Source organism: Canis lupus, chromosome 20 (genome assembly GCF_003254725.2).
Source record: "Canis lupus dingo isolate Sandy chromosome 20, ASM325472v2, whole genome shotgun sequence".
Classification (NCBI taxonomy): domain Eukaryota; kingdom Metazoa; phylum Chordata; class Mammalia; order Carnivora; family Canidae; genus Canis; species Canis lupus.
In genome coordinates this window covers 33,360,627-33,382,102 of record NC_064262.1, presented here as the reverse complement: position 1 = coordinate 33,382,102, position 21,476 = coordinate 33,360,627, and the positions used below count along the sequence as shown (strand labels likewise).

General features: G+C 34.6%; 1 protein-coding gene across 6 annotated transcripts in view; it reads left to right on the top strand.

The window, feature by feature from the left end:
* The window catches only part of APPL1 (adaptor protein, phosphotyrosine interacting with PH domain and leucine zipper 1), a 42,786-nt gene that overhangs the window by 6,986 nt on the left and 14,324 nt on the right, over nt 1–21,476 (top strand). For 2 of the 6 annotated variants that reach the window (XM_025456273.3, XM_025456272.3), the window contains exons 3-16: nt 589–648; nt 1,604–1,675; nt 4,482–4,569; nt 5,984–6,025; nt 6,607–6,665; nt 9,471–9,617; nt 10,460–10,542; nt 11,289–11,447; nt 12,140–12,328; nt 14,306–14,348; nt 16,061–16,117; nt 18,819–18,910; nt 19,282–19,464; nt 21,221–21,273. In XM_025456273.3, the coding sequence (XP_025312058.1) occupies nt 589–648; nt 1,604–1,675; nt 4,482–4,569; nt 5,984–6,025; nt 6,607–6,665; nt 9,471–9,617; nt 10,460–10,542; nt 11,289–11,447; nt 12,140–12,328; nt 14,306–14,348; nt 16,061–16,117; nt 18,819–18,910; nt 19,282–19,464; nt 21,221–21,273 (1,327 nt within the window). Of the gene's footprint in view, nt 1–588; nt 649–1,603; nt 1,676–2,505; nt 2,563–3,431; nt 3,577–4,481; nt 4,570–5,983; nt 6,026–6,606; nt 6,666–9,470; nt 9,618–10,459; nt 10,543–11,288; nt 11,448–12,139; nt 12,329–14,305; nt 14,349–16,060; nt 16,118–18,818; nt 18,911–19,281; nt 19,465–21,220; nt 21,274–21,476 lie in introns of those variants that run through there. The other 4 variants (XM_025456274.3, XM_049097487.1, XM_025456276.3 and 1 more) reach the window with 4 other exon arrangements.

Genomic DNA, 21,476 nt, shown 5'->3' with positions numbered 1-21,476 from the left:
CATATTTTGGTTGTATGTTATTCCTTTTTTTTTAAGATTTTATTTATTTATTCATGAGAGACACAGAGAGAGAGACAGAGACAGAGACACGGGTAGAGGGAGAAGCAGGCTCCATGCAGGGAGCCCAACACAGGACTTGATCCTGGGTCTCCAGGATCACACCCTGGGCCGAAGGCAGGCGCTAAACCACTGAGCCACCCGGGCTGCCTTGGTTGTATGCTATTCAATGCATTGGTCTAGAGTTAGCATCTAGAGGGAGGAATAATTTGTCATTAATGTAGAATCTCTTAAGATTTTGCTAAGATTATGTACAGTTTACTTTTAGCTTTAAAGCTTTAATGATATTTGATGCTGAATTTTTATTAACTAAGAAAAAAGTGTACACCTAGAACACTGCTGAATTCCTTGATGGTATCTATTTCATGGTTTGAGTTTCCCTTTAAAGTGCTTTAATCGTAGTTCCCTATCCAGTGATTTAATGAGGGGTTTAGAGAACATGTTGTATAGTATTTACGTTATCTTCAACTAAAACTGTTTCTTACTCAGTAATACTGTGTCAATTTGAATGCTGATTTTTTTTCCCTACAGAATGAATTAAGTGCAGCAACACATCTGACTTCAAAACTTTTAAAAGAATATGAAAAACAGGTATCACTTATGAAAATTTTAAAAGCATAATTTAAAATATGCAGTGATACAGTATCTGTATAGATAGAATTTCTCATCAAGCATCCTAAGCTTTTTTGAATTTGTAGAAAGTAATTTTGATATGCTATTGAAATTCCATTGTAGCTAATTTTATTTATTTTTATTTTTTATTTTTTTGCTAATTTTATTACTTAATCTTCAGTAGAAGTTTTTTCATTGGCTTCTTTTTTACAAATGAAGAAACTGAGGCTTACTCAAAATTATACAGATGGTAATTGGAGGAATTAAAGTTAAACATCAGGGCAGCCCGGGTGGCTCAGCGGTTTAGCACAGCCTTCAGCCCAGGGTGTGGTCCTGGAGACCCGGGTTTGAGTCCCATGTCAGGCTCCCTGCATGGAATGGAGCCTGCTTCTCCTTCTGCCTGTGTCTGTGCTCCCCCCCGCCCCCCGTCTCTGTTTCTCCTGAATAAATAAATAAAATCTTTAAAAAAAAAAGTTAAACATCAAATCTTTATTATTTTATTTATTTATTTATTTATTTTTATTTTTTATTTATTTTTTTAACATCAAATCTTTAAACTTCTACTATGGTGTGCATCCCTATATACGATATTAATTAGTTGCTTAGCAAACATTATAATGTTTATTAATTATGCAAACTATACTCTTATTAAATGACATTTTTAGAGCTTATTCAAAATTTTGGAAGTTATTTGAAGTTTCACTTGACCCTTGAACAACACAGATTTGTACTACATGGGTCCACTTATGAATATTTTTTGAATATTCATGCAATTTTTCTAACTCCTGTGTGGTTTGAGGATCAGCTATTTTTATTTTTTTTTATTTTTATTTATTTATTTTTTTTAGGATCAGCTATTTTTAAAAATGTAAATTATAACATCAGTTACAAAAGACATACAGCACCTTTACGTCCTCTCTTTCTCATTTTTCAGCGGTTTCCATTGGGGGGTGATGATGAAGTTATGAGCTCTACTTTACAGCAGTTTTCAAAAGTTATAGATGAGGTAAGTGCTTATTTTGCTTGAGTAAATGGTCTTATAATTAATTATTCAAGTTGTTTAGCTTTTATTGGGAACTTGTATTATAATTACATGAGCAAATCTCTATAATATAAGATTACTGTTTAAAGGAGGATCTTCCATATTAGTGTCTGTCTCATATCTTAGTGACTGTCTCATAAAAATAGTATTTTGTCAATTAAAACAAATTTTTGGGAGGGATAAGCATAGACATGTATTCTTTCTCCTCCCAGTTTATGACATACTCAACCTTTCACTGTTTTATTTGATGTAGGCAGGGAGAGAAGAATTAAACTATGAGATATAGCTAAGTTCCAGGTCTTTTCTTAATGCTTTGCTATGATGACTAGTTAGAGAAACTAAGGGCTGATATTGGCTGTCTAGGATGGAAGGATTAATAAACTGAATGATAAAATGTTGCTAGGAGGAAGAAGGGTGGTAAGAGCTGTTTGGGGAGTCTATAACTATTCTTAGCTGGTGCGATGAAAGCTCTTTTTACAGGAACCATTAGATAGTTCTGTCTTGTCTCCTAACTGAAAATAATTTTTTGAAATATTCTAATAACTTTATTGTTGCGAAATATTCTCACAGTAGACCAATATAAAGAAGTATTTCTAAGAGATGGAATATTTTTATTGCGGTACAATACACATAACATAAAATGTACCCTTGGTTACATTTAAACACTCACAGTATTGTGTGATCATCACCACTGATGTTCCAGAACATTTTCATCATCATCCCAAAGGGAACCTTGTGCCCATTAAGCAATCACTCCCAACTTCACCTCCCTTCAGCTCCTGGCAACCACAAATCTACTTTCTATTTGTATGGATTTGCATGTTTTGGATATTTCATATAAATGGACTTATGTAATTTGTGGATTTTTGTATCCGTCTTTTTTCACTGAGCATAATGTTTTCAAGGTTTATCTGTGTTGTAGCATGAATCAGTTTCATTCCTTATTTGGGTGAATAAAATTCCATTGTATGAATATACCACCTTTCATTTATCCATTCATAGTTGAGGGATATTTGAGTTGTTTTCTACCTTTTGGCTCGTAGTGCTACAGTGAGCATTTGTGTACAAGGTTTTTTTTTTTTTTGAACACCAATTTTCAGTTCTTTTGGGTATATAATCAGTGGGATTGCTGGGTCACATGGTAATTTTATGTTTAGTTTTTTGAGGAACTGCCAGACTGTTTTCCACAGCTTCTATATACTTTTACATTCCCAGCAGTAATGTAGGGTTCCAGTTTCTCCACAGTCTCCCCAACACTTAACTGTTTTTTCATTTATATTTTTATTATAACCATCTAAGGAGGTATGAAGTGGTAGCTCATTGCAGTTTTTGTGCATTTTCCTGATGACTAATGATGTTGAGTGCCTTTTTCTATCCTTATTGGCCATTTATATATCTTTGAAGAAATGTCTGTGATAGTCTCCCCTGTGCTCCCATGCATTGACCTCCCCACCAAGTGGTTGCCTGAAACCATGGAGAGTATGGAACCCTATATATATATTCTGTGTTTTCCTATATATACATACATGTGATAAAGATTAATTTATAAATTAGGCACAGTAAAACTAATAGAATGAGAAAAAAAATAGAATTGTAACATTATACCATAATAAAAGTTCTGTGAATGTGATGTCTCTCTCTCTCTCAAAATGTCATATTGTGCTGTACTTACCCTTCTTGTGATGATGTGAGATGATAAAAGGCCTTCATGATGAGATGAAGTGAGGGGAATGATGGAGGCACTGTGATGTAGTGTCAGGCTCCTGTTGGACTTCTGACAGTCTGTCAGAAGGAGGATCATCTGCCTCAAGACTGTGTCTGACCTTGGGTAACTGAAACTCCAGAAGGCAGCACTGTGCTAAGGGGTGAGGGGGAGTACTTGATTCAGACCTTTGCCCATTTTTTTAAATTGGGTGGTTTATGTTTCATTACTGAGTTTAAGACTTATTTATTTTAAAGACTATTTATTTATTTATTTATTTGAGAGACAGAGTGCACAAGCAGGGTGGGGAGGGGCAGAGGGAGAGGGAGAAGCAGACTCCTCACTGAGCAGGAAGCCCAGTGTGGGGATCAGTCCTAGGACCTTGGGATCATGACCGGAGCCTAAGACAGACATTTAACCAACTGAGCTACCCAAGCACCCAGGACTTCTTTATTCTCAATCCAAGTTCTTTATCAGATATGTGGTTAGCAAATATTTTCTCCCTTTCTGCAGGTTGTGTTTTTACTTTCTTGATTCATTCTTTGCACAAAGTTTTTAATTTTGATGAAATCCAATTTGTATTTTCTTTTGTTGTTTGTGCTTTTGGTGTCATATGTAAGAAACCATTGCCAAATCCTAGGTTATCCTATGTTTTTTCCTAAGAATTTTATTTATTTATTATTTTTATTTTGTTTAAAGATTTTATTTATTTATTCATCATAGACATGCAGAGAGAGGCAGAGACATAGGCAGAGGGAGAAGCAGGCTCCCTGCAGGGTGCCTGACTCGAGACTTGATCCCAGGATCTCAGTCCTAGGACCCTGGGATCACGACCTGAGCCAAAGGCAGATGCTCAACCACAGAGCTATACAGGCACCTCTTTCCTAAGAATTTTAAATAGATTTCTTTTTACTATGTAATATTTTGTAGTATATCACATAATTTTGAGTGTTTGCTTATGTAAAATGTATCAACATCTGTTTATTACATTTTGTTTAATTTTCATAACACTGGCTAAATGTTTCTGTATAGTTATTTATTCACCCTTTTTGGTCTTCCTTTTACTAGCTTAGCTCTTGTCATGCAGTACTTTCAACGCAGCTTGCTGATGCCATGATGTTCCCCATTACCCAATTTAAAGAAAGAGATCTGAAAGGTAGTGAAGTCAAGTTTATGTTTACTTTCATTAGCTGTCAGATCAATAATGTAAAGTGCATGTTACTGTATACCCTAACCATTTCTGAATACAGCTTGTACCACTTTAATGTGTCACTGGATATTTATAGGAGCTTCTGCTAGATGTTAAACTAGATATAGAATACTGATATGAATACAGTGTCACTTCTCTCGAGAAAGCCTAGAGAAGGAGATAGGTAAAATAGATAATTAGGATATTCTATCTCTTATAATTAGGGAATGAACTAGGTAATGTGGGGCCTCAGAGGAGGGTGTCAGAAAGGTATCACCAAGGATGTGACATGAGCATTGAACAAAGAAGAGGCATTTGCCAGGAGAAGAAAGTCATTGTTCTATTAGAGGGACTAGAAAGCACAAAGGTATGGGTTATAGAAATATATGTCTTATTTTGTGGTTGACGAAAAACAGTGTGGCTTGATGTGTTGGGGTGTGACAGGAGACAAATCTAGAAAAAAATCATGCTGAAGATGTTGGACTTGAATTTATAAGCAAAGAGAAGCCAGTGGAGGCCCTTAAAAAGTAGACCTAATTCCTTTGTTTTTGGAAGATGGAATAGAGTGGATTTGATATCCAGGAAAACAGATTAGGCAGTTGTGAGAGCCCAATGAGTTATGACCAAAGCCTGACCTTTGACAGTGGCATAGGGGGTGTGCTTATGGGCTGCAGTGGCAGGAGGTAGGGATACTGGCACATCTGGCAGCCCATGACTTAGTAGTTTGTGGTGGATTTTTTTCCCCATTTAGGATTATTAGGTGATAAAATTAGAGTTTTATAGAATTGGCTCTGCTTTCTCATAATTTACAATCTTAGTCATAAAGACTTGTAGAGTATGTAGATAGAATAAAAACATTGAATTAATGTGTCAGTGGATGGTAAAGTATTTAAATCATGCATGGAATAAAGACAAATGTAGTTTAGAGACAGAGTTAATATTTATGGTAATACTTAATAATGGTCATTTCTAAGTTTAAGAAACAAGTTCTCTTCTCAGTCTGAATGTCATATCTTGTTAATTATTCTTTGTTTCTCAGAGTCATCATTTGAACTCATTAAAGTCAATATCAAAAATGAATTAATAAGCTGGATGCTGGTACTAAGAATATTTGCATGTCTTAGAATTTGCAATGATTTTAAAATTTTTTTGTCATATAACTAATTTATGGCAAGTAGATTTGGTGATGTAACTGTTGCTAAGGTTAGTGAATGTTCCACAGACTACCTGAAATACAGAATAACCTTCTCACTTTGGATGTTCAAGTATGAAATATTTGGAATTTGAATTATAGCTTATAAATGGCAGTTATTGTTTTCTAAACAAAATTTTAGATATTTCATAAATATGCTAAATTGAAACTATTCCTAAACTTTTCCAGAAATACTGACATTAAAGGAAGTGTTTCAGATTGCTAGTAATGGTAAGTTCTGAATACTTTACAGTTATTTCTCACAGTGGTGCATTTCTTTATCAGTACAAATCTGTGGCCATATTCTATGTAATAATTGAAAAAAAAAGGAACCTAATTAAAAATGAGTGAACGTTATGTAAATCAGTGCTGTTATTTAAGGTGCACTCTTTGGGCTACAAGAAAAATTTAAAAGGAAACTAAAATCTCGTGGTTTGCTGTCTTAATAATACATTAGAAGTTGATACAATATTTTCCCTTCCTTGTTTTCCTATATATTCAAAAATTTTCTTTAATGAGCATTTGCTACTTTTGTACTAAAAAATACTTTAAAAAACTTTTAGCAGAGTAGAGTCTCCTTAGAATTATTATTATTTTTTTTACCAATTTAATAAGTAGAAAGATCCTTCGTGGGAAATTTGACTCTGGGAACATTTGGAGTAAAATGTATGGTAAAGAATTCTTATTTTATTTTGAGAATTCTTGCTTTAGCATTTATTTGTTGGAATATGTACCTGTGAAGACTATTTAAAGCATTTATAAGTTGTGCAAAGTACTGTTGTATTGTTGTTAATAGTTATTTTTTTTTCCAGACCATGATGCTGCAATTAACAGATATAGCCGGTTATCAAAAAAAAGAGAAAATGACAAGGTGTGATACATACTTACTCCTTCAGTATCAAAATTAATTGTTTCATTAGATTTTTTTCACTAGTTTTTTCCTGTTTAAAAATAGCAGCCTGCAGTTACTTTGTATGTTTTGTTACATTGCCTTTAGTTTATTCTTTCCTTCTAGTTGTTTCAAAGCCTTTCTGATAATTATCAATTAATAATTCTCTTTGAATAAAATATTTTTCTGCTGACAAAATTTGATAAGTAGACAGAACTATTCCAAAAATATAACTGATGCCCATTGTATAACATTGCTTCCTTTTGCTTTGTGTTTTGATAACATTGCATGTGTTCTGTTTTTGACTGTATGTATTCAGAAGTGTCTTTTGAGATAAAGTGGTTAGAAAGTTGAATTGTTGCATACATAATTGAATGAAATTCTGTTATGAGGACCTCCTCATTTGATACTTCTTCAGGGAGTGAAATCCCGATGTATTTCACTGTATTTCAGGAGAAATGCATTTGAGCAAAGAACAAAGAACAAAATATTAACAAGTTCATCTAGATGCTCCTTAAAGGTCATTTCTTTCTCAGTGCCTAATCCAAGGCTTGATAACAAGACCTCCATTAGGTGTTTGCGAGTGAGATAGTCTCTGCTGGTGTCTGCAGCCTTGGCTGCAGCTGCTGGTAGGGACACAGTGATCACTTGTGGGAATCCACAACTGGGTACAATTTACTATGCAACACCTACTGTGACATAGTAAAGGGAAAGTTTCTCACAGAGTTCAGTACAGAGAGCTTTCCATTTCTAATTTCACTGATACTTAGTGGTGCGAATATTGATAAAATATGTACATTTTGAGATCTACATTACTTTGTTACTTGCCTTATAGAAGTTGTTAAAGGGTCTAGGAATAAATTTGTTGTTTTTGTTATTTCAGGTAGTTTAAAAAAACATTTTTTTAAAGATTTAATTTATTTATTTATTCATGAGAAACACAGAGATGCAGAGACATAGACAGAAGGAGAAGCAGGCTCCTTGTAGGAAGCCTGATGTGGGACTCAATCCCAGGACCCCAGGATCACACCTTGAGCCAAAGGCAGACGCTCACCCATTGAGTCACTCAGGTGCCCCTAAAAAACATTCTTTTACCAACTTTGTTTTATTTGAAAAAATTTTGAGCATCTGCTATATGTCATGTACCAGGGGCAATAGTGTGAATAGGCTCCACTCCCACCTTCAGTGATTGAACCATACATACTTATCGAAGGCTTCCTGTGTGAAGGTATGCAGCTGGACTAGATGCCAGAGTAAATGATGAAGAGAACACATGTATAAATACTAAGTACAATAATAAAAGTCTTAACAAAATGCTAGGAAAGAACAGCCGTTAACACTGGGGAATTGGGAAAGGCTGTACTTTTTAGGAGATGCTGTTTGCATTAAAAAATGAGTGAGGGTCACTGGCATGGGATTGGGGCGAAGGCATTCCTAGAAGAAAAATAGCCTTTGCAGAAGCACATGGCAGAGTCCAGAGAATGCAGAGCTTAAGAGCACTGGTTCTGGAGTCAGACTGCTTGAGGACAAAGATTTGCCACGTATTTGCCTGAGGTCACCTCCAATTATTTAATTTCAAGCCTTTATTTCTCTATCAAAAAAAACCTCAGTAGTTGTAATGATGAAATGGGGGTAATACATGCAGGGTACCTGGCTTGTAGCACGTTATCCTTAAATTCTAGCAATAATTATTATGATAATGGTGTGTGTCTGGAGCATAGGATGTATTAGGGGCCAGATTACTATATTATGACTTTAAAACTTGAGTTAGAGTGGACAGCCTGCTTAAAGGAATTCTATTTAAAGGATTATAAGTAGGTAACACCATACAGTTGTGTTACAGGATAAAAATACTAATGGAATGTGAAGGGGCAGGACTAAAGGTACCAGAATAGTTTGTAAAGACATTAGGAGAACCTCAGCCAAGGTAGTTGTTAAAAGGGGGGAGGAAGGAAAACTTTTGGAAGATATTTTTTAAGTAGAATTGACAAGATTTATAGGTAGGAGGAATCCAAAAGAAGTCTTATGATTCTTGAATGATGGGGTAGGTTTTGGAATACTAAGAGAGCTAAGAAACAGAGGAATAGGCTTTGTGGGGAAGATACTATATTCAGTTTTGTCTATGTCCAGCACATTTACACACACGTGTTCACATGCACACACACACACACATAAAGACCCCAGGTGGAAATGTGCTTCTTCTGACACTTAGAGTGAAGGGCAAGAGATGAAAATTTGGGACTCCTTGGTGTATTGGAATATTCTTAGTACTTGATTTGGTATTCTAAGGAGAGCAAAAAGAGGGAATGGCCTGATGTATATTACATAATAAGTGCTCAGTTAATATTTGTCTGAATACAAGAACTTAAAGAGCACGCATATTTTAATTGTGAGTAAAGGAAAACAAGTACAACAGAGGAGGTGTAGCAAGGAGAGAACTGGAAGAGACTATGCTGTGAACTGACCAAGATCAAAGACTAATGACTGAGCTAATAGCAAACCACTGTCTGCCTTTCCTCTGTGTGGTAGACTCCACCACACTAGTTTAGTTATTGTATCATTCTTAGCCATGTACAGAGTTCTGCTTTAAATGTGCATTTGAGTGGTTGGTAGTAAGACAGTAAAATTAGCCATAATACAGGATTTCTACTATCTCACAAAATAAAGATGAACAGTTGCTGGTGATTATACCTTTTTCCTTGGGTAGGCTCTTCCCTATAGCCACTACTAAAGGTAATTAAAGATAATTACACAGTTAAATACATATTTTAATGTTTTTACTCAAAGGTAAAGTATGAAGTAACAGAAGATGTCTACACTTCCAGAAAAAAACAACACCAGACCATGATGCATTATTTTTGTGCATTAAACACTCTTCAATACAAAAAGAAAATAGCATTGTTAGAACCTCTACTTGGGTACATGCAAGCTCAGGTAAATACTGACTGTACTGCATTTTGGATTATAACTTCCCTAAAAACTTCATATTAAGTTTGATATTTATGTTAAGTATTACAAATTAAGGTCAAAATATTCTATTTGGATCTGTGTTTTTTAAAGTAATTTAAAATGTCATTAGAAGTTAGAATGGTTTTCCTCACAAATGAAGATCTCACATTTTTTAGGGTAAATGAAACCACCTACCTTGTATTTAGGCCTTGTCCATCACAGGTAGGGGATAGGGAAAAGAAAGCTAAATGAATTCTGGAGTTACTCCTATTGTTGGAACGTCCATTCACTATTGCTTCAAAATAAGTTTGAAAAAGAATGGGCAAGTTTGTCTCATGTTCCTGAGTTAAAAGTAATAGATGAACTCCAAAGTATCCCAGGAGGTTTGCATCAGGAAGGAGGCTAGAAAAGTAAATTTCGGTAATATGAGATGGCATGCCCCTAAAAATTTTATTTTTTAAAGAAATTTGAATATTCCTTCAAATATGAGTGCTTATTTTTCCTCAATATAAAACTTATTTATCTTCGTAGTAAACAAATGTTTATCTGTATAACTTATTTAAAATGTTTTAAAATTTTCCAATTTTACAAATTGCTCATCATATGCATGTATTACTACATAAAAAGATGTATAGTGAAACTGAAGTCTAGTTTCTACAGTGGCTCTAAAGCCCAGTAGAAGTCATTGAAAACTAGTACACAAATGGGAATACTCCTTTGTTTTTTACCTTGCCATGTATCTTGGAGATTATTTATGTGATTCACTGTTTTTTGTATGTGTGTGTTTTTGTTGTTCATCCTCTTACTCATATACTCTCGTGCCCCAGATAAGTTTCTTTAAGATGGGTTCTGAAAATCTTAATGAACAGCTGGAAGAATTCTTGACCAATATTGGAACAAGTGTACAGAAGTGAGTATTTTTTCTTCCTTAAAATTGAAAATGAAGTTATGAGAATAAGTTAATGCCTAAATGCCACAATCTAAAAATATTTAGCATTTAATTTCCTGAGGGGCTATTTGCCCTGCCATGAGAGTGTGTCTCACATGGCTCATGGATACTACTTGGTTTTTTTACCATCTCTTCCACAGAATCTGAACTCTGAATTTCATAACTCTGTCATGTCTGATGGTATTTTATTGATTCTAAACTAGGTTTTGTGTTTGAATATATGACACAAAATAGTAATTATTTATAAGTTAATTTATCTTCACAATTAGCTGAAGCATGGGGGATGAATGGGAATTACTAAATAAATCTTGCTTTCCAAGCCATGAAAGAAAGCTTAGTGAGAGCAAGCAGTTCTAATCAGGTTCAAAGTTGGGAGCAGTGATGTGGTCAATCTGAGATATGCAGGTATATTAAAATGATTGTTGTTTTAAAGGCACAGGATAGAGCAGTTTGAAAATTACTCCAAAGTTAGGCATTTGATGTGGCTTCATTAATTTTTTAATTTAGTGTTGTTTAATAGTAATAAAATGTAAAACTGTTTCATAATGTGTTCATGTTACTTTCATGTGTTCATGTTACTTTAACCACCCACACCCCCTCTACTCTCTTTAAGAAAATATATACAAAGCAAATGTTACAGATGAACATAATTGGTAAGGAGTTCTTCATCAGTTGTGGTTGGGTAGTAAATATATTTTCTGTGTTAGTGTTCGCAGGGAAATGGACAGTGATGTAGAGACCATGCAGCAGACAATAGAAGATTTGGAAGTAGCCAGTGACCCCTTATATGTGCCTGACCCAGATCCCACAAAATTTCCTGTTAATCGAAACTTAACCCGGAAGGCTGGATACCTTAATGCTAGGAAGTAAGAAAACTATAGTTGTTTTCATATATTGTAATATCTTCTAAGGTATTATCAAGTGAATATAATATATAATTGATATTATCTAAATTATTTTGATTTTATGAAAGGCTGAATCTTTTTAATTAGAAGTATTAGCATGTTTGTCAGCTTTTTGACAGATGGGGTATGTGAATAATTTTTGGAAGTAGAATTCTGTTTACTTATTGAATAATTTAGAATTATATTAAAAGTGGAACCAATCTGAGTTTAAGTAAATTGAGCATTACATGAATTAAATATTTTTATCATACTCTAAAATCTATGTAATATATATGTATTACATAAATACATGTAATTATACTATCAGGTCAACTTTTAGTTTTTACATAAACGTAGGATAAAGCAAGTTAACCCTAGGAGTAAAATGAATTCTATTCTTTTGAACTTATTCTCTTGAAAGTTGAACTATAATTTATGGAACGTCATTGTAACAATTACAACTTGATAACTTCCAGCCTTTTTTGGAAACACATGGACACACAAAAATGGGTTGGCATACATGAATTTATTTTAGATACTGAAAAACTGATATTTTTATTTTCTAGGCACCTTGGTGCCTTTTTGCAGCTGGTTCTTTGTTTTATCTTGTGTCTGGCTTATGATGAGATTTCAGGTATATTGTTACTAAGAGCAAATGTACTTTCTTCATTTAGTAAAACAGGTTTGGTGTCATCTACCTGGGACAGACAATTTTACTTCACGCAGGGTGGAAACTTAATGAGTCAGGCACGTGGGGATGTAGCAGGCGGCCTGGCCATGGACATTGACAACTGTTCAGTAATGGCTGTGGACTGTGAAGACAGGCGGTACTGTTTTCAGATCACTTCCTTTGATGGAAAAAAGTTAGTATTTTGTCATATTTTAAACTACTGAAATGCATAATAATTCCTCGTCATTCAGACATTTTATAGCTATTTTAGGCTTATTATGTATTTAGATAATTTTCTTTTTGATTGCATAGGAATGAGTTTTCCTTTCTGATTTGGTTAAATGATGCCTTACTATTTTGAGGTTGTCAAAATAAGGTCATATGGTAAGAACCTGTGATTCCGTGTTAGGGTACTGTTCACTGAAAATTCTGCATTGTATGGGGGACGGCAGCACAAAGTAGTGGAAACAGCCCTAACCTTGGGGTCAGAAAATTTAAATTCAGGATCTACTACTTACTGTGTGTCTTAGACAAATTACATAACCTCTGTTTTTTCACATGTGAAATGGGGATGGGAAAGTCATAACCCCTACTTTGTGAATTATTATACAGAATAGAAATCTAACAGATGTAATGTGCCTAACGTGTAGTAAGTGCAAACATTAGTGAATGTTATTTTTAAATGTTAAATATTTCTGATGAAATTAATGATTAGTCCATTAATGTGAAATTAATGATTAGTCCATTAATGTTTATATGCCATTTTTAAAACTTCTGTTACCTTTGCATCTTATGAGAATCCAGAGTAGCCTTTAGAACAAATTTTTGGACGACAGAAAAATATAAAAAAGCATTGAATATTGAAAGAAAGCTATAATCTCACTAGCTAGAAACAACAGTTAACTTTTTGGTTTGTTGCCTTACAGTTTTTAACTATTCTTTAAAATTTAAATATATTTAAATATTCTTTAAAATATGCTATAAATATTAAAATTCTGACAATTTTTATTTTATTATTGTTTTTAATAATAAAGTTATTTTTTATTGGTGTTCAATTTGCAAACATACAGAATAACACCCAGTGCTCACCCCGTCAAGTGCCCCCCTCAGTGCCCGCCACCCAGTCACCCCCATGCCCCGCCCTCCTCCCCTTCCACCACCCTTAGTTCGTTTCCCAGAGTTAGGAGTCTTCCATGTTCCTGACAGTTTTTTAAAGATGAGGAGATACTGTATACGTACTTTGGATCTACAGCTACTTATTAAAAACATTTCACAATGGCTATATTAATCCATCTAAGGATATACACCATAATCTAAAATTTTTCCTGATGATAGATGTTGAAGTTATCTATAGTTTTTTTTTCTTACTTAAAATACTATTTTTGATTTTGCTTACTGTTCAGAAGCAGCTTCTGAGTTCTTAGTAATTTTTCCTTTGTATTTATGTATGTTAAGATGTATGGTTCACTGTCTTTTATCAAATAGTTGTTTAATTTCATATTCCTCCTTTAAATATTGTAATGAATGTCAGTGACTCTGTCATTTATAATGCTGGATGTTGGGAGTCCCTGTGTTCATCAAAATTACCAAATTGTTAATATGTTACTCCAGGAACTTTTTTTTTTTTTTTTCAGTTTATTGCTAATAATGCTTAACATGATTTCCCATTTCACATTCTTAGTGTGATTCAGAATTAGTAATTTTTTTCTTTAACTCTTAAGATAGTAACAGCTATAGAAAAGCTAAGTATCTCAGTATTAGTAATTAATATATTGAAAATGTTTTACTGTATTATGGAGAAATAATAAGTACAATTAGTGTTTTCTGTGAGCATTGCTGATTTACATTTGAGACATATGATAAGTGTCAGAAAGTTGAAATGCATGGTCTTATTTGCAGTATACCTTTGTTATAGGCTGTCTTCTGAAAACCAGCACCTGTTTCTTTTTTGGTACATCTTGGCATGGATAGCCAGAGTCAAGAGTTGTTAAAATCTGAGTCCAGATGCCCCAGGTGGTCTCCTTTTCCTAACTTAAGATATTGATTGGTTGTGTGTTTTGAGTTTTTTTAGTTTTGATACCGATTGGTTTTATATGTACCTTTAAAGATAAAAAATTTTCTTATTTTTTTATTTAAGTTGAGGGTCAGACTTCTTTCTTATTTTTTTCAGGTCTTCAATTTTACAAGCAGAAAGTAAAAAAGACCATGAGGAGGTAAAATTTTATCTAGTTAATTTCCTCAGCAACATCTTAAGATATTTCAGCAACTAAATAACTAAATATTAAGATAGAAATTTGGAAAATCCTAGTTAATTAAAAACATTTTTTTTTCATGAAACTCTATTGTCCTCAAGCAGCCTTTTTAAGTTTCACACAGACTTTTATAGCTAGACCTATAAGAGGAGGCTTTAGAGATCATTGCTGTCTGTCTTTTTAAAGGCTCAACTTCAGAAATGACCTTGTGACTACTGCTTTCTGGCAAGCTGCTAGTATCATGAGGTGACAGTTTAATTTATTCCCTTCTCTCACCAACTCTGAGACCGTATTTGCACCGTAAGAACATAGTGGCAGCAGATGTAGCATGGCAGGAAGCAAGTAAAGCTTAAAACCTTGGAGAAATGAAAGACAGAAAAACAAAAATTTGGGAGTGTCTATTCTTCCTCACAAGTCTTTTATTTTTGGCTCCATTTTTACTTCTAGTACACCAAATATGGAAGGTAAGTTACCACCGAACTGATGCTTCAAAAACTGTCATGAAAAGCATTTTTGAATGAAAATATATTATAATTGATTTTGAATCACTTCATCTGGTATTATAACTATGTTGGTAAAAGATGATGTTAGAAATTACAGAGAGATCTATTTTTAATTACTCCTGGAAGAGAGTGGATACTACAACTTGCTTTTGGTTTGTGAAGAACACAGACAAATATTTACTCTCTGCTGGGTTTACCAAAACAGATTATTAGTTTAATGAGGCTCATCATGAACTGGAGTCCTCAAGAGTGAAGTAGATGTGGAACAGAGAGCATTTTTTATGTTAATTAGTTATAAACCTGAAAGAAGGGAAGTATGTAAAATGCATTCATTAGGAATATATTTAGCTCTTAACTTTTTTGCGTTGGTGTTAATCATGAATCTGAGTCCTGACTATCACTACTAATTTGGTGGGGATTAAGAGGGGAAATTATATAAAAGATAAATATAGACTGTTAATATTATAATTTAACATTATTGCTATATTTTTATTTGCTTGTATGAAGTTAATTTGAGCTTTTTTTTTTTTTAAGATTTTATTTGAAAGAGCACACGTGGAGGGAGGGGCAGAGGAAGAGGGGAACACAGACTCCCCACTGAACAGGGAGCCCGATACAGGGCTTGATCCCAGGACACTGGGATCATGACCTGAGCTGAAGGCAGATGCTTAACGAACTGAGCCACCCAGGTGCCCCTTGGGCTTTAAAAATAGTAAAGCTATTCACTTTTCTGTTACACTTTTAAATATTAAGCATATATATGCTTATGTGTATATAGGAAAGTATTTTTCTTATAAGAATGATTGTGTTACTTCTTTTTTTAGAGTTATGGGGTTTTTTGTTTTAGAGCACTAGCACGAGTCAGGAGGTTAGGGCAGAGTGAGAGAGGCAGAGGGAGAAAAAGAATCCCAAGCAGGTTCCACTTTTTTTTTTTTTTTTTTTTGATGACAGGTTCCACATTTGATGTAGGGTTCGATCTCACAACCCTGAGATCATGACCTAAAGTGGTATCAGGAGTCAGATGCTTAACTGAATGAGCCACCTGGGTTCCCCAATTATGTAGTACTACTAATGAAACTTCTATTCAGTGAAATATTGAACATTCTCTTTTAGAACAGAAGCACTATAGGAAAAGTATTAATCATATTTTTCTATTTTTTTCTCTTGCAGTGGATCTGTACAATAAACAACATATCCAAACAAATATATTTAAGTGAAAACCCAGAGGTAACACTTTTATTTTATGGTATCCAGACCTGGCAAAATTGAATGATTATTAATGTATTCTTAATGTCGTAATTCCTCAAGTCCTGTAATCTTTTTTTTTTTTTTTTTTTAAGATTTTATTTATTTATCATTGAGAGACACAGAGAGAGAGAGGCAGAGACACAGGCAGAGGGAGGAGCAGACTCCATGCAGGATGCCTGACAGGGGACTCAATCCCTGGTCTCCAGGATCACACCCTGGGCTGAAGGCAGGCGCTAAACCGCTGAGCCACTTTGGCTGCCCAAGTCCTGTAATCTTTTAATTTGCCTTGAATGAGTAGCTTTAATGTATCCATGTATGAGCATCTGGTCTTCCTAGAAAGATAAATTATTTCAAAAGTAACTGAAATTGGTCAGCTAACGAATTTTTACTGGGCATCAATGCTGTGGATTTAGCTTTGGATTGAGCACCATGGAGGATACTGAAGAAAAGGAAACTATGGTTTGCCTTCCAGGACCCTGAGTGTTTGGGAATACAAAACTAAAACTTTAACATTTTGTATAAAACTAAATAATTGAAAGTATGTGGTAATGACTAAAAGTTTAAAATTTGAGGATGTTAAGATCAGTGTGGACTTTAATTTTAGAGAAAATTGTGGAGGTGATAGAATCCTGAGCTGGCTAAGATTTGTCCATGTTTGAGGAAAAGAGAAGGAATTACAGATATGAGAATAAAAACAAAAGCATAAAGGCAGAAATGGTGTATTTATGAAACCAGTAGTATAACTGGAGTTGAAGGTTCTTGTTAGAGAATACCAGAAAGCTGAAGTGTTCAGACAGGTCACCTGGGGATCTTGTTGAAATGCAGATTCTGTGTAGGGTAAGGTGGCCTGAACTCTCAGTTTTGCCAGTTATGCTTTGAGTAGCAAGGGTATCAAACCAGATGAATTTAGCTGTGTAGGTGAATCCAAATATACACCCAGAACCCAGGGGTACAGAAATCTCTGGAAGGAATCTAGTGGGTCCACACTGCAGTGTGTTTGGGAATCAAGACTTGGTTTATTGGGGCAGGAACCGAGTATCCTCTACCAGTATTGGTGGGCCCATCTGTGCAGTAAACCCAGCCGCCTCCCAGGGCTGTGCGGGGCTGATGATTTCAGTTGAGGCAGAGCAGGGCTGATTTCTCTAGGAAGCCCTCACCCTCTATAAGTCTTAAAACTGTTGTTGGTATAAAGGAGTGTCTGGGAGCATGTAGGAGCCCATTATCCTACTTCAGGCATGAACGGAAGGTCTGAACAGGGCAGTAACCAAGAGAAAAGAAATAATGCATTGTAGAAATAGGAAAAAAGAAATTGACTGGGCTAGTTAATAACTGACCAATATAAACGATGAAAGAGACAAATTAAAGATGACTTTCAGGTTGTAATCTCAAGTGAATGGAAGAACAATTTGAAAGAATTCTATTTTTATCATTATGGCTTTGAGGTGCCAGCCAAGGCACATAGGATTTAGATGCCTAGGAACAAGTTTTGAACCAAAGAGACAATATCTCATGACCTCCAAAATATTATTAACTTCTCTTAGTTTTATAATAATGATTTGAATGTAATCTAAGAAAATTAGTGCTAATTGTAGAGAAGAATTTTGCTTGCAGTAATTTGATTTCTTGCTAGGTTGGGTTTTCCTTTCTGTTATGTTACTTGGGAGAACTAAAAAATAAAATGCAAAAAGAATAAAAATAAAATGCAAATTGGATGACCTGTTAATACCTAGGGAATAACATGGTGAATACACTGTATTTGAATAATTCAGGATTATGGTATTTACCCACAAATTATCAGAACTCTAAATTTTAAGTAGTATTTTCCAGATTATCCAGAATTACTTTATCTGTACTTCATGAGAGAAGAAATTCTGATCAATTTGTGGCATTGTCTTAATATATTTTTGCTAACTAAAACACAGAAATACAAAAATGTTATGTGATTTTTTTCTAATGTAAATGCGATTTTATGTAGCCAGTGTTTGATATAAAACAATTAAGTTTAAAAATATTTCTTATAGGAAGCTTTTCTTTCAGATTTTGGTCATGATAACTTCATCAATAAATACATAGGTTTCTTTTTTTTTTTTTTTTTAGATTTATTTATTCATGAGAGACACAGAGAGAGAGGCAGAGACATAGGCAGAGGGAGAAGCAGGCTTCCTGCAGGGAGCCTGATGCAGGACTTGATCCTGGGATTCCAGGATCACACCCTGAGCTGAAGGGAGATGCTCAAACACTGAGCCACCTATGTGTCCCTACGTAGGTGTTTCTGACCATAAATATATTCTGGAAGATCATGAAAACTTCAGCAGTATAGTTATAAAATGTTTTACTATTTTGATATTTTGTGGCTATTTCCTACTTCTGAATTTCTTTATTTAGCAAATGTATTGAGTATTAATATACTAGGCGCTGTATTCAATGCTAACAATACAAACCTTAATCCAAAAAGTCTGGTACTTAAATATTTAAAGATCTAGGTCTGTAAGAAGTAAGAGGAAACTTAAATTATAATGTTACGAAGTTAATTATGTATCTTAATATTAAGATAGAATGTGGAACTACTTTAGTAACTCCAGTTTTCATTTTAAGTGTAACTCGAACATTCTGACAATAGAGTTATATTCAAATTTTTGGTTTCCTTGCTTTACTAATTCTTGTCCTTTTTAAAAAACAGGAAATTGCTGCACGAGTAAATCAGTCAGCTTTGGAAGCGGTCACTCCCTCTCCATCTTTCCAGCAGAGGCACGAGAGTTTGCGGCCAGCAGCGTGAGTTACCGGACTTTGGGTTATTTAAAACTATATGGGCTATTGAAAGTGTTAGCAGACACTTTGATTTTAGCAGTGCTACTTATATTAGTATGAAATAATTCCCCCAAAACATAGAAAGTGTATTTTTAAGTTGGTAAATCTACTAGCAAGAGTGCTAAATAAATGATTCCAAATTGCCCTAGTGCTTTATCTCTAGATTAAGATCATTTATGATTTTGAATTTAGTCATTGGAAAGAAAAGTTTTGTTATTGAAATTCCTGCTCCTCTCATTGACTTATAAAATTGTATTTTCTTTTCTCATTGTTTGTATTCAGTTTCAAACAGAGAAAACTAAAGGCAATGCCTTCTCGTTTTCTTCTTTGCTTAGACAATCTCGGCCACCAACAGCTCGAACCAGCAGCTCAGGATCCTTAGGATCTGAGTCCACAAACTTGGCTGCCCTTTCTCTAGATTCTCTCGTTGCTCCAGACACTCCAATACAATTTGACATCATTTCTCCCGTGTGTGAAGATCAGCCTGGCCAGGCAAAAGCCTTTGGCCAGGGCGGCAGGTGGGTGATGGCATCACAGGGATACTGTTCTGTGGTCTGTAAGGCTTGTGATTCCATTTTTGCAGTTGAGAGTCATCTCTCATATATGTATATCAATTATGTTGTACTTCTTTTAATTACTTGATTTTGATAGTTGGGAAGGAATCATGCAGGTTTTTCTCTTTGTTTTCTGTCTAAATAAGTGAAGATAAGTTAATTTTAAAAATAGTTAATTTTGAATTGCTTATCAGATCTACTTCTGGTATTTGCTCTTAAAATTGTAGAAGAAAGTTGACAGTCCTATCTATAGATCATGACAATATTTAGAAATTCTTGAGAGTAATACATGTGCTATAGGTTTGCAAGAAAAATATCATCTTGGGGGATGTCTGGGTGGCTTAGCGGTTGAGCATCTCCCTTTGGCTCAGAGCGTGATCCTGGAGTCCTAGGATCGAGTCCCACATTGGGCTTCCTGTGTGGGGCCTGCTTCTCCCTCTGCCTGTGTGTCTCTGCCTCTCTGTCTCTAAATGAATAATTAAATAAAATCTTTAAAAAAAGAAAAATATCATCTTGCGTCAGAATAAGAAATCTCCAGGAAGTTACTAAAACATTATCATGCTACAAATTATTAATAAAATCATCTTTTGGTTATATAATGAGAAGTGTGAAAGCTGTTTAAAATTTTTCTTTGGCTCTGGGATGAAGGAAATGTCACTCAAGGCAAATAATTTATTTAAGTAGGTTGGACACCTAATAAATTGAGACTAATTTGGATAATACATGGCTATGAAGAAGAAAAATAATTTGTACTTGATCACAGAAATATACTCAGCACTTGATATAATAGGGCACCTATGAATTACAGAGATCAGTTTCATGTTTCATCTTAATGCCAACATTATTTTAAAACCATTTAGCTCTTTGTTTCCTTACAAAACCTATTTTGAGTTATACTTTTATTCCTTCATTGTGGGTGTGTCAAGAGCCACTCATAATGAGGAAGGAGGTAGCTCCCATCACTAATTAGCTTTTCTTCTTGCATTCTGTTACGTATGCCTTGAGAAACGGGTTTAAAAGTAGAAAATGTTCAAATTAGCATAATTAACTTACAGTATGTATTTAGAGGACTTAAAAAGATTTTTACAATTTCAGGAAATCCCTGGCGTTTTTCTCAAGATTGAAGTTAAATCAGCTCTTCTCTGTCCCCCTTTATTTAAATTTAAGGATTTTCACAACATGGTTTGTAGGATGTTGGGGTGTGTATGTGTATATATGTACGTATGTATACACATCAGTTCATCCATCTCTTCTAGAATGCAGCAGCTTTGAGTTCAGCCTGCTAAGTGTGAAGGCAGGGGATTTCGTTAGAGTAAAGTGGGCATCAGTAGTGTTCTTTAACAGGATGGGGCATTTCAGAACTTTGAACTTTTTTATTTAAAAAAAATTTTTTTGGAAGATTTTATTTATTTGTTCATGAGACAGAGAGAGAGAGAGAGAGAGGCAGAGACAGAGATACAGCCAGAGGGAGAAGCAGGCTCCATGCAGGGAGCCCGTTGTGGGACTCGATCCTGGGACTCCAGGATCACGCCCTGGGCCGAAGACAGGTGCTGAACCGCTGAGCCACCCAGGTGTCTCGATCAGAGCTTTTTTTAAAAAAGAAGATATGTTCAAGTTTTTGTGACTCCTAGTTTTTAGCTCTAGTTTTAATGATTGGGATTTCTTCCATAGGCTTATGGTAACTGACCATTGGTTCATAATTTTTTAAAAAACTTTTCAGGCGCACAAATCCATTTGGAGAATCTGGAGGAGGTACAAAATCTGAAACTGAAGGTAAAACAGATGTGTGGTATTCTTCTATCTTAAAATTCTCAGTGGTAAACTGTGAAGAATTTGTTGTTTATATTTATTCTGATTATGCGGTTTTAATGGTAACTTCACGGTTTTCTTTTTGCTCATAATACTCAAACCAACAGAACTTAATCAGGCTTAAGGATTTCATTAAAATTATAGAGTATTATACTTTTGACCTCACA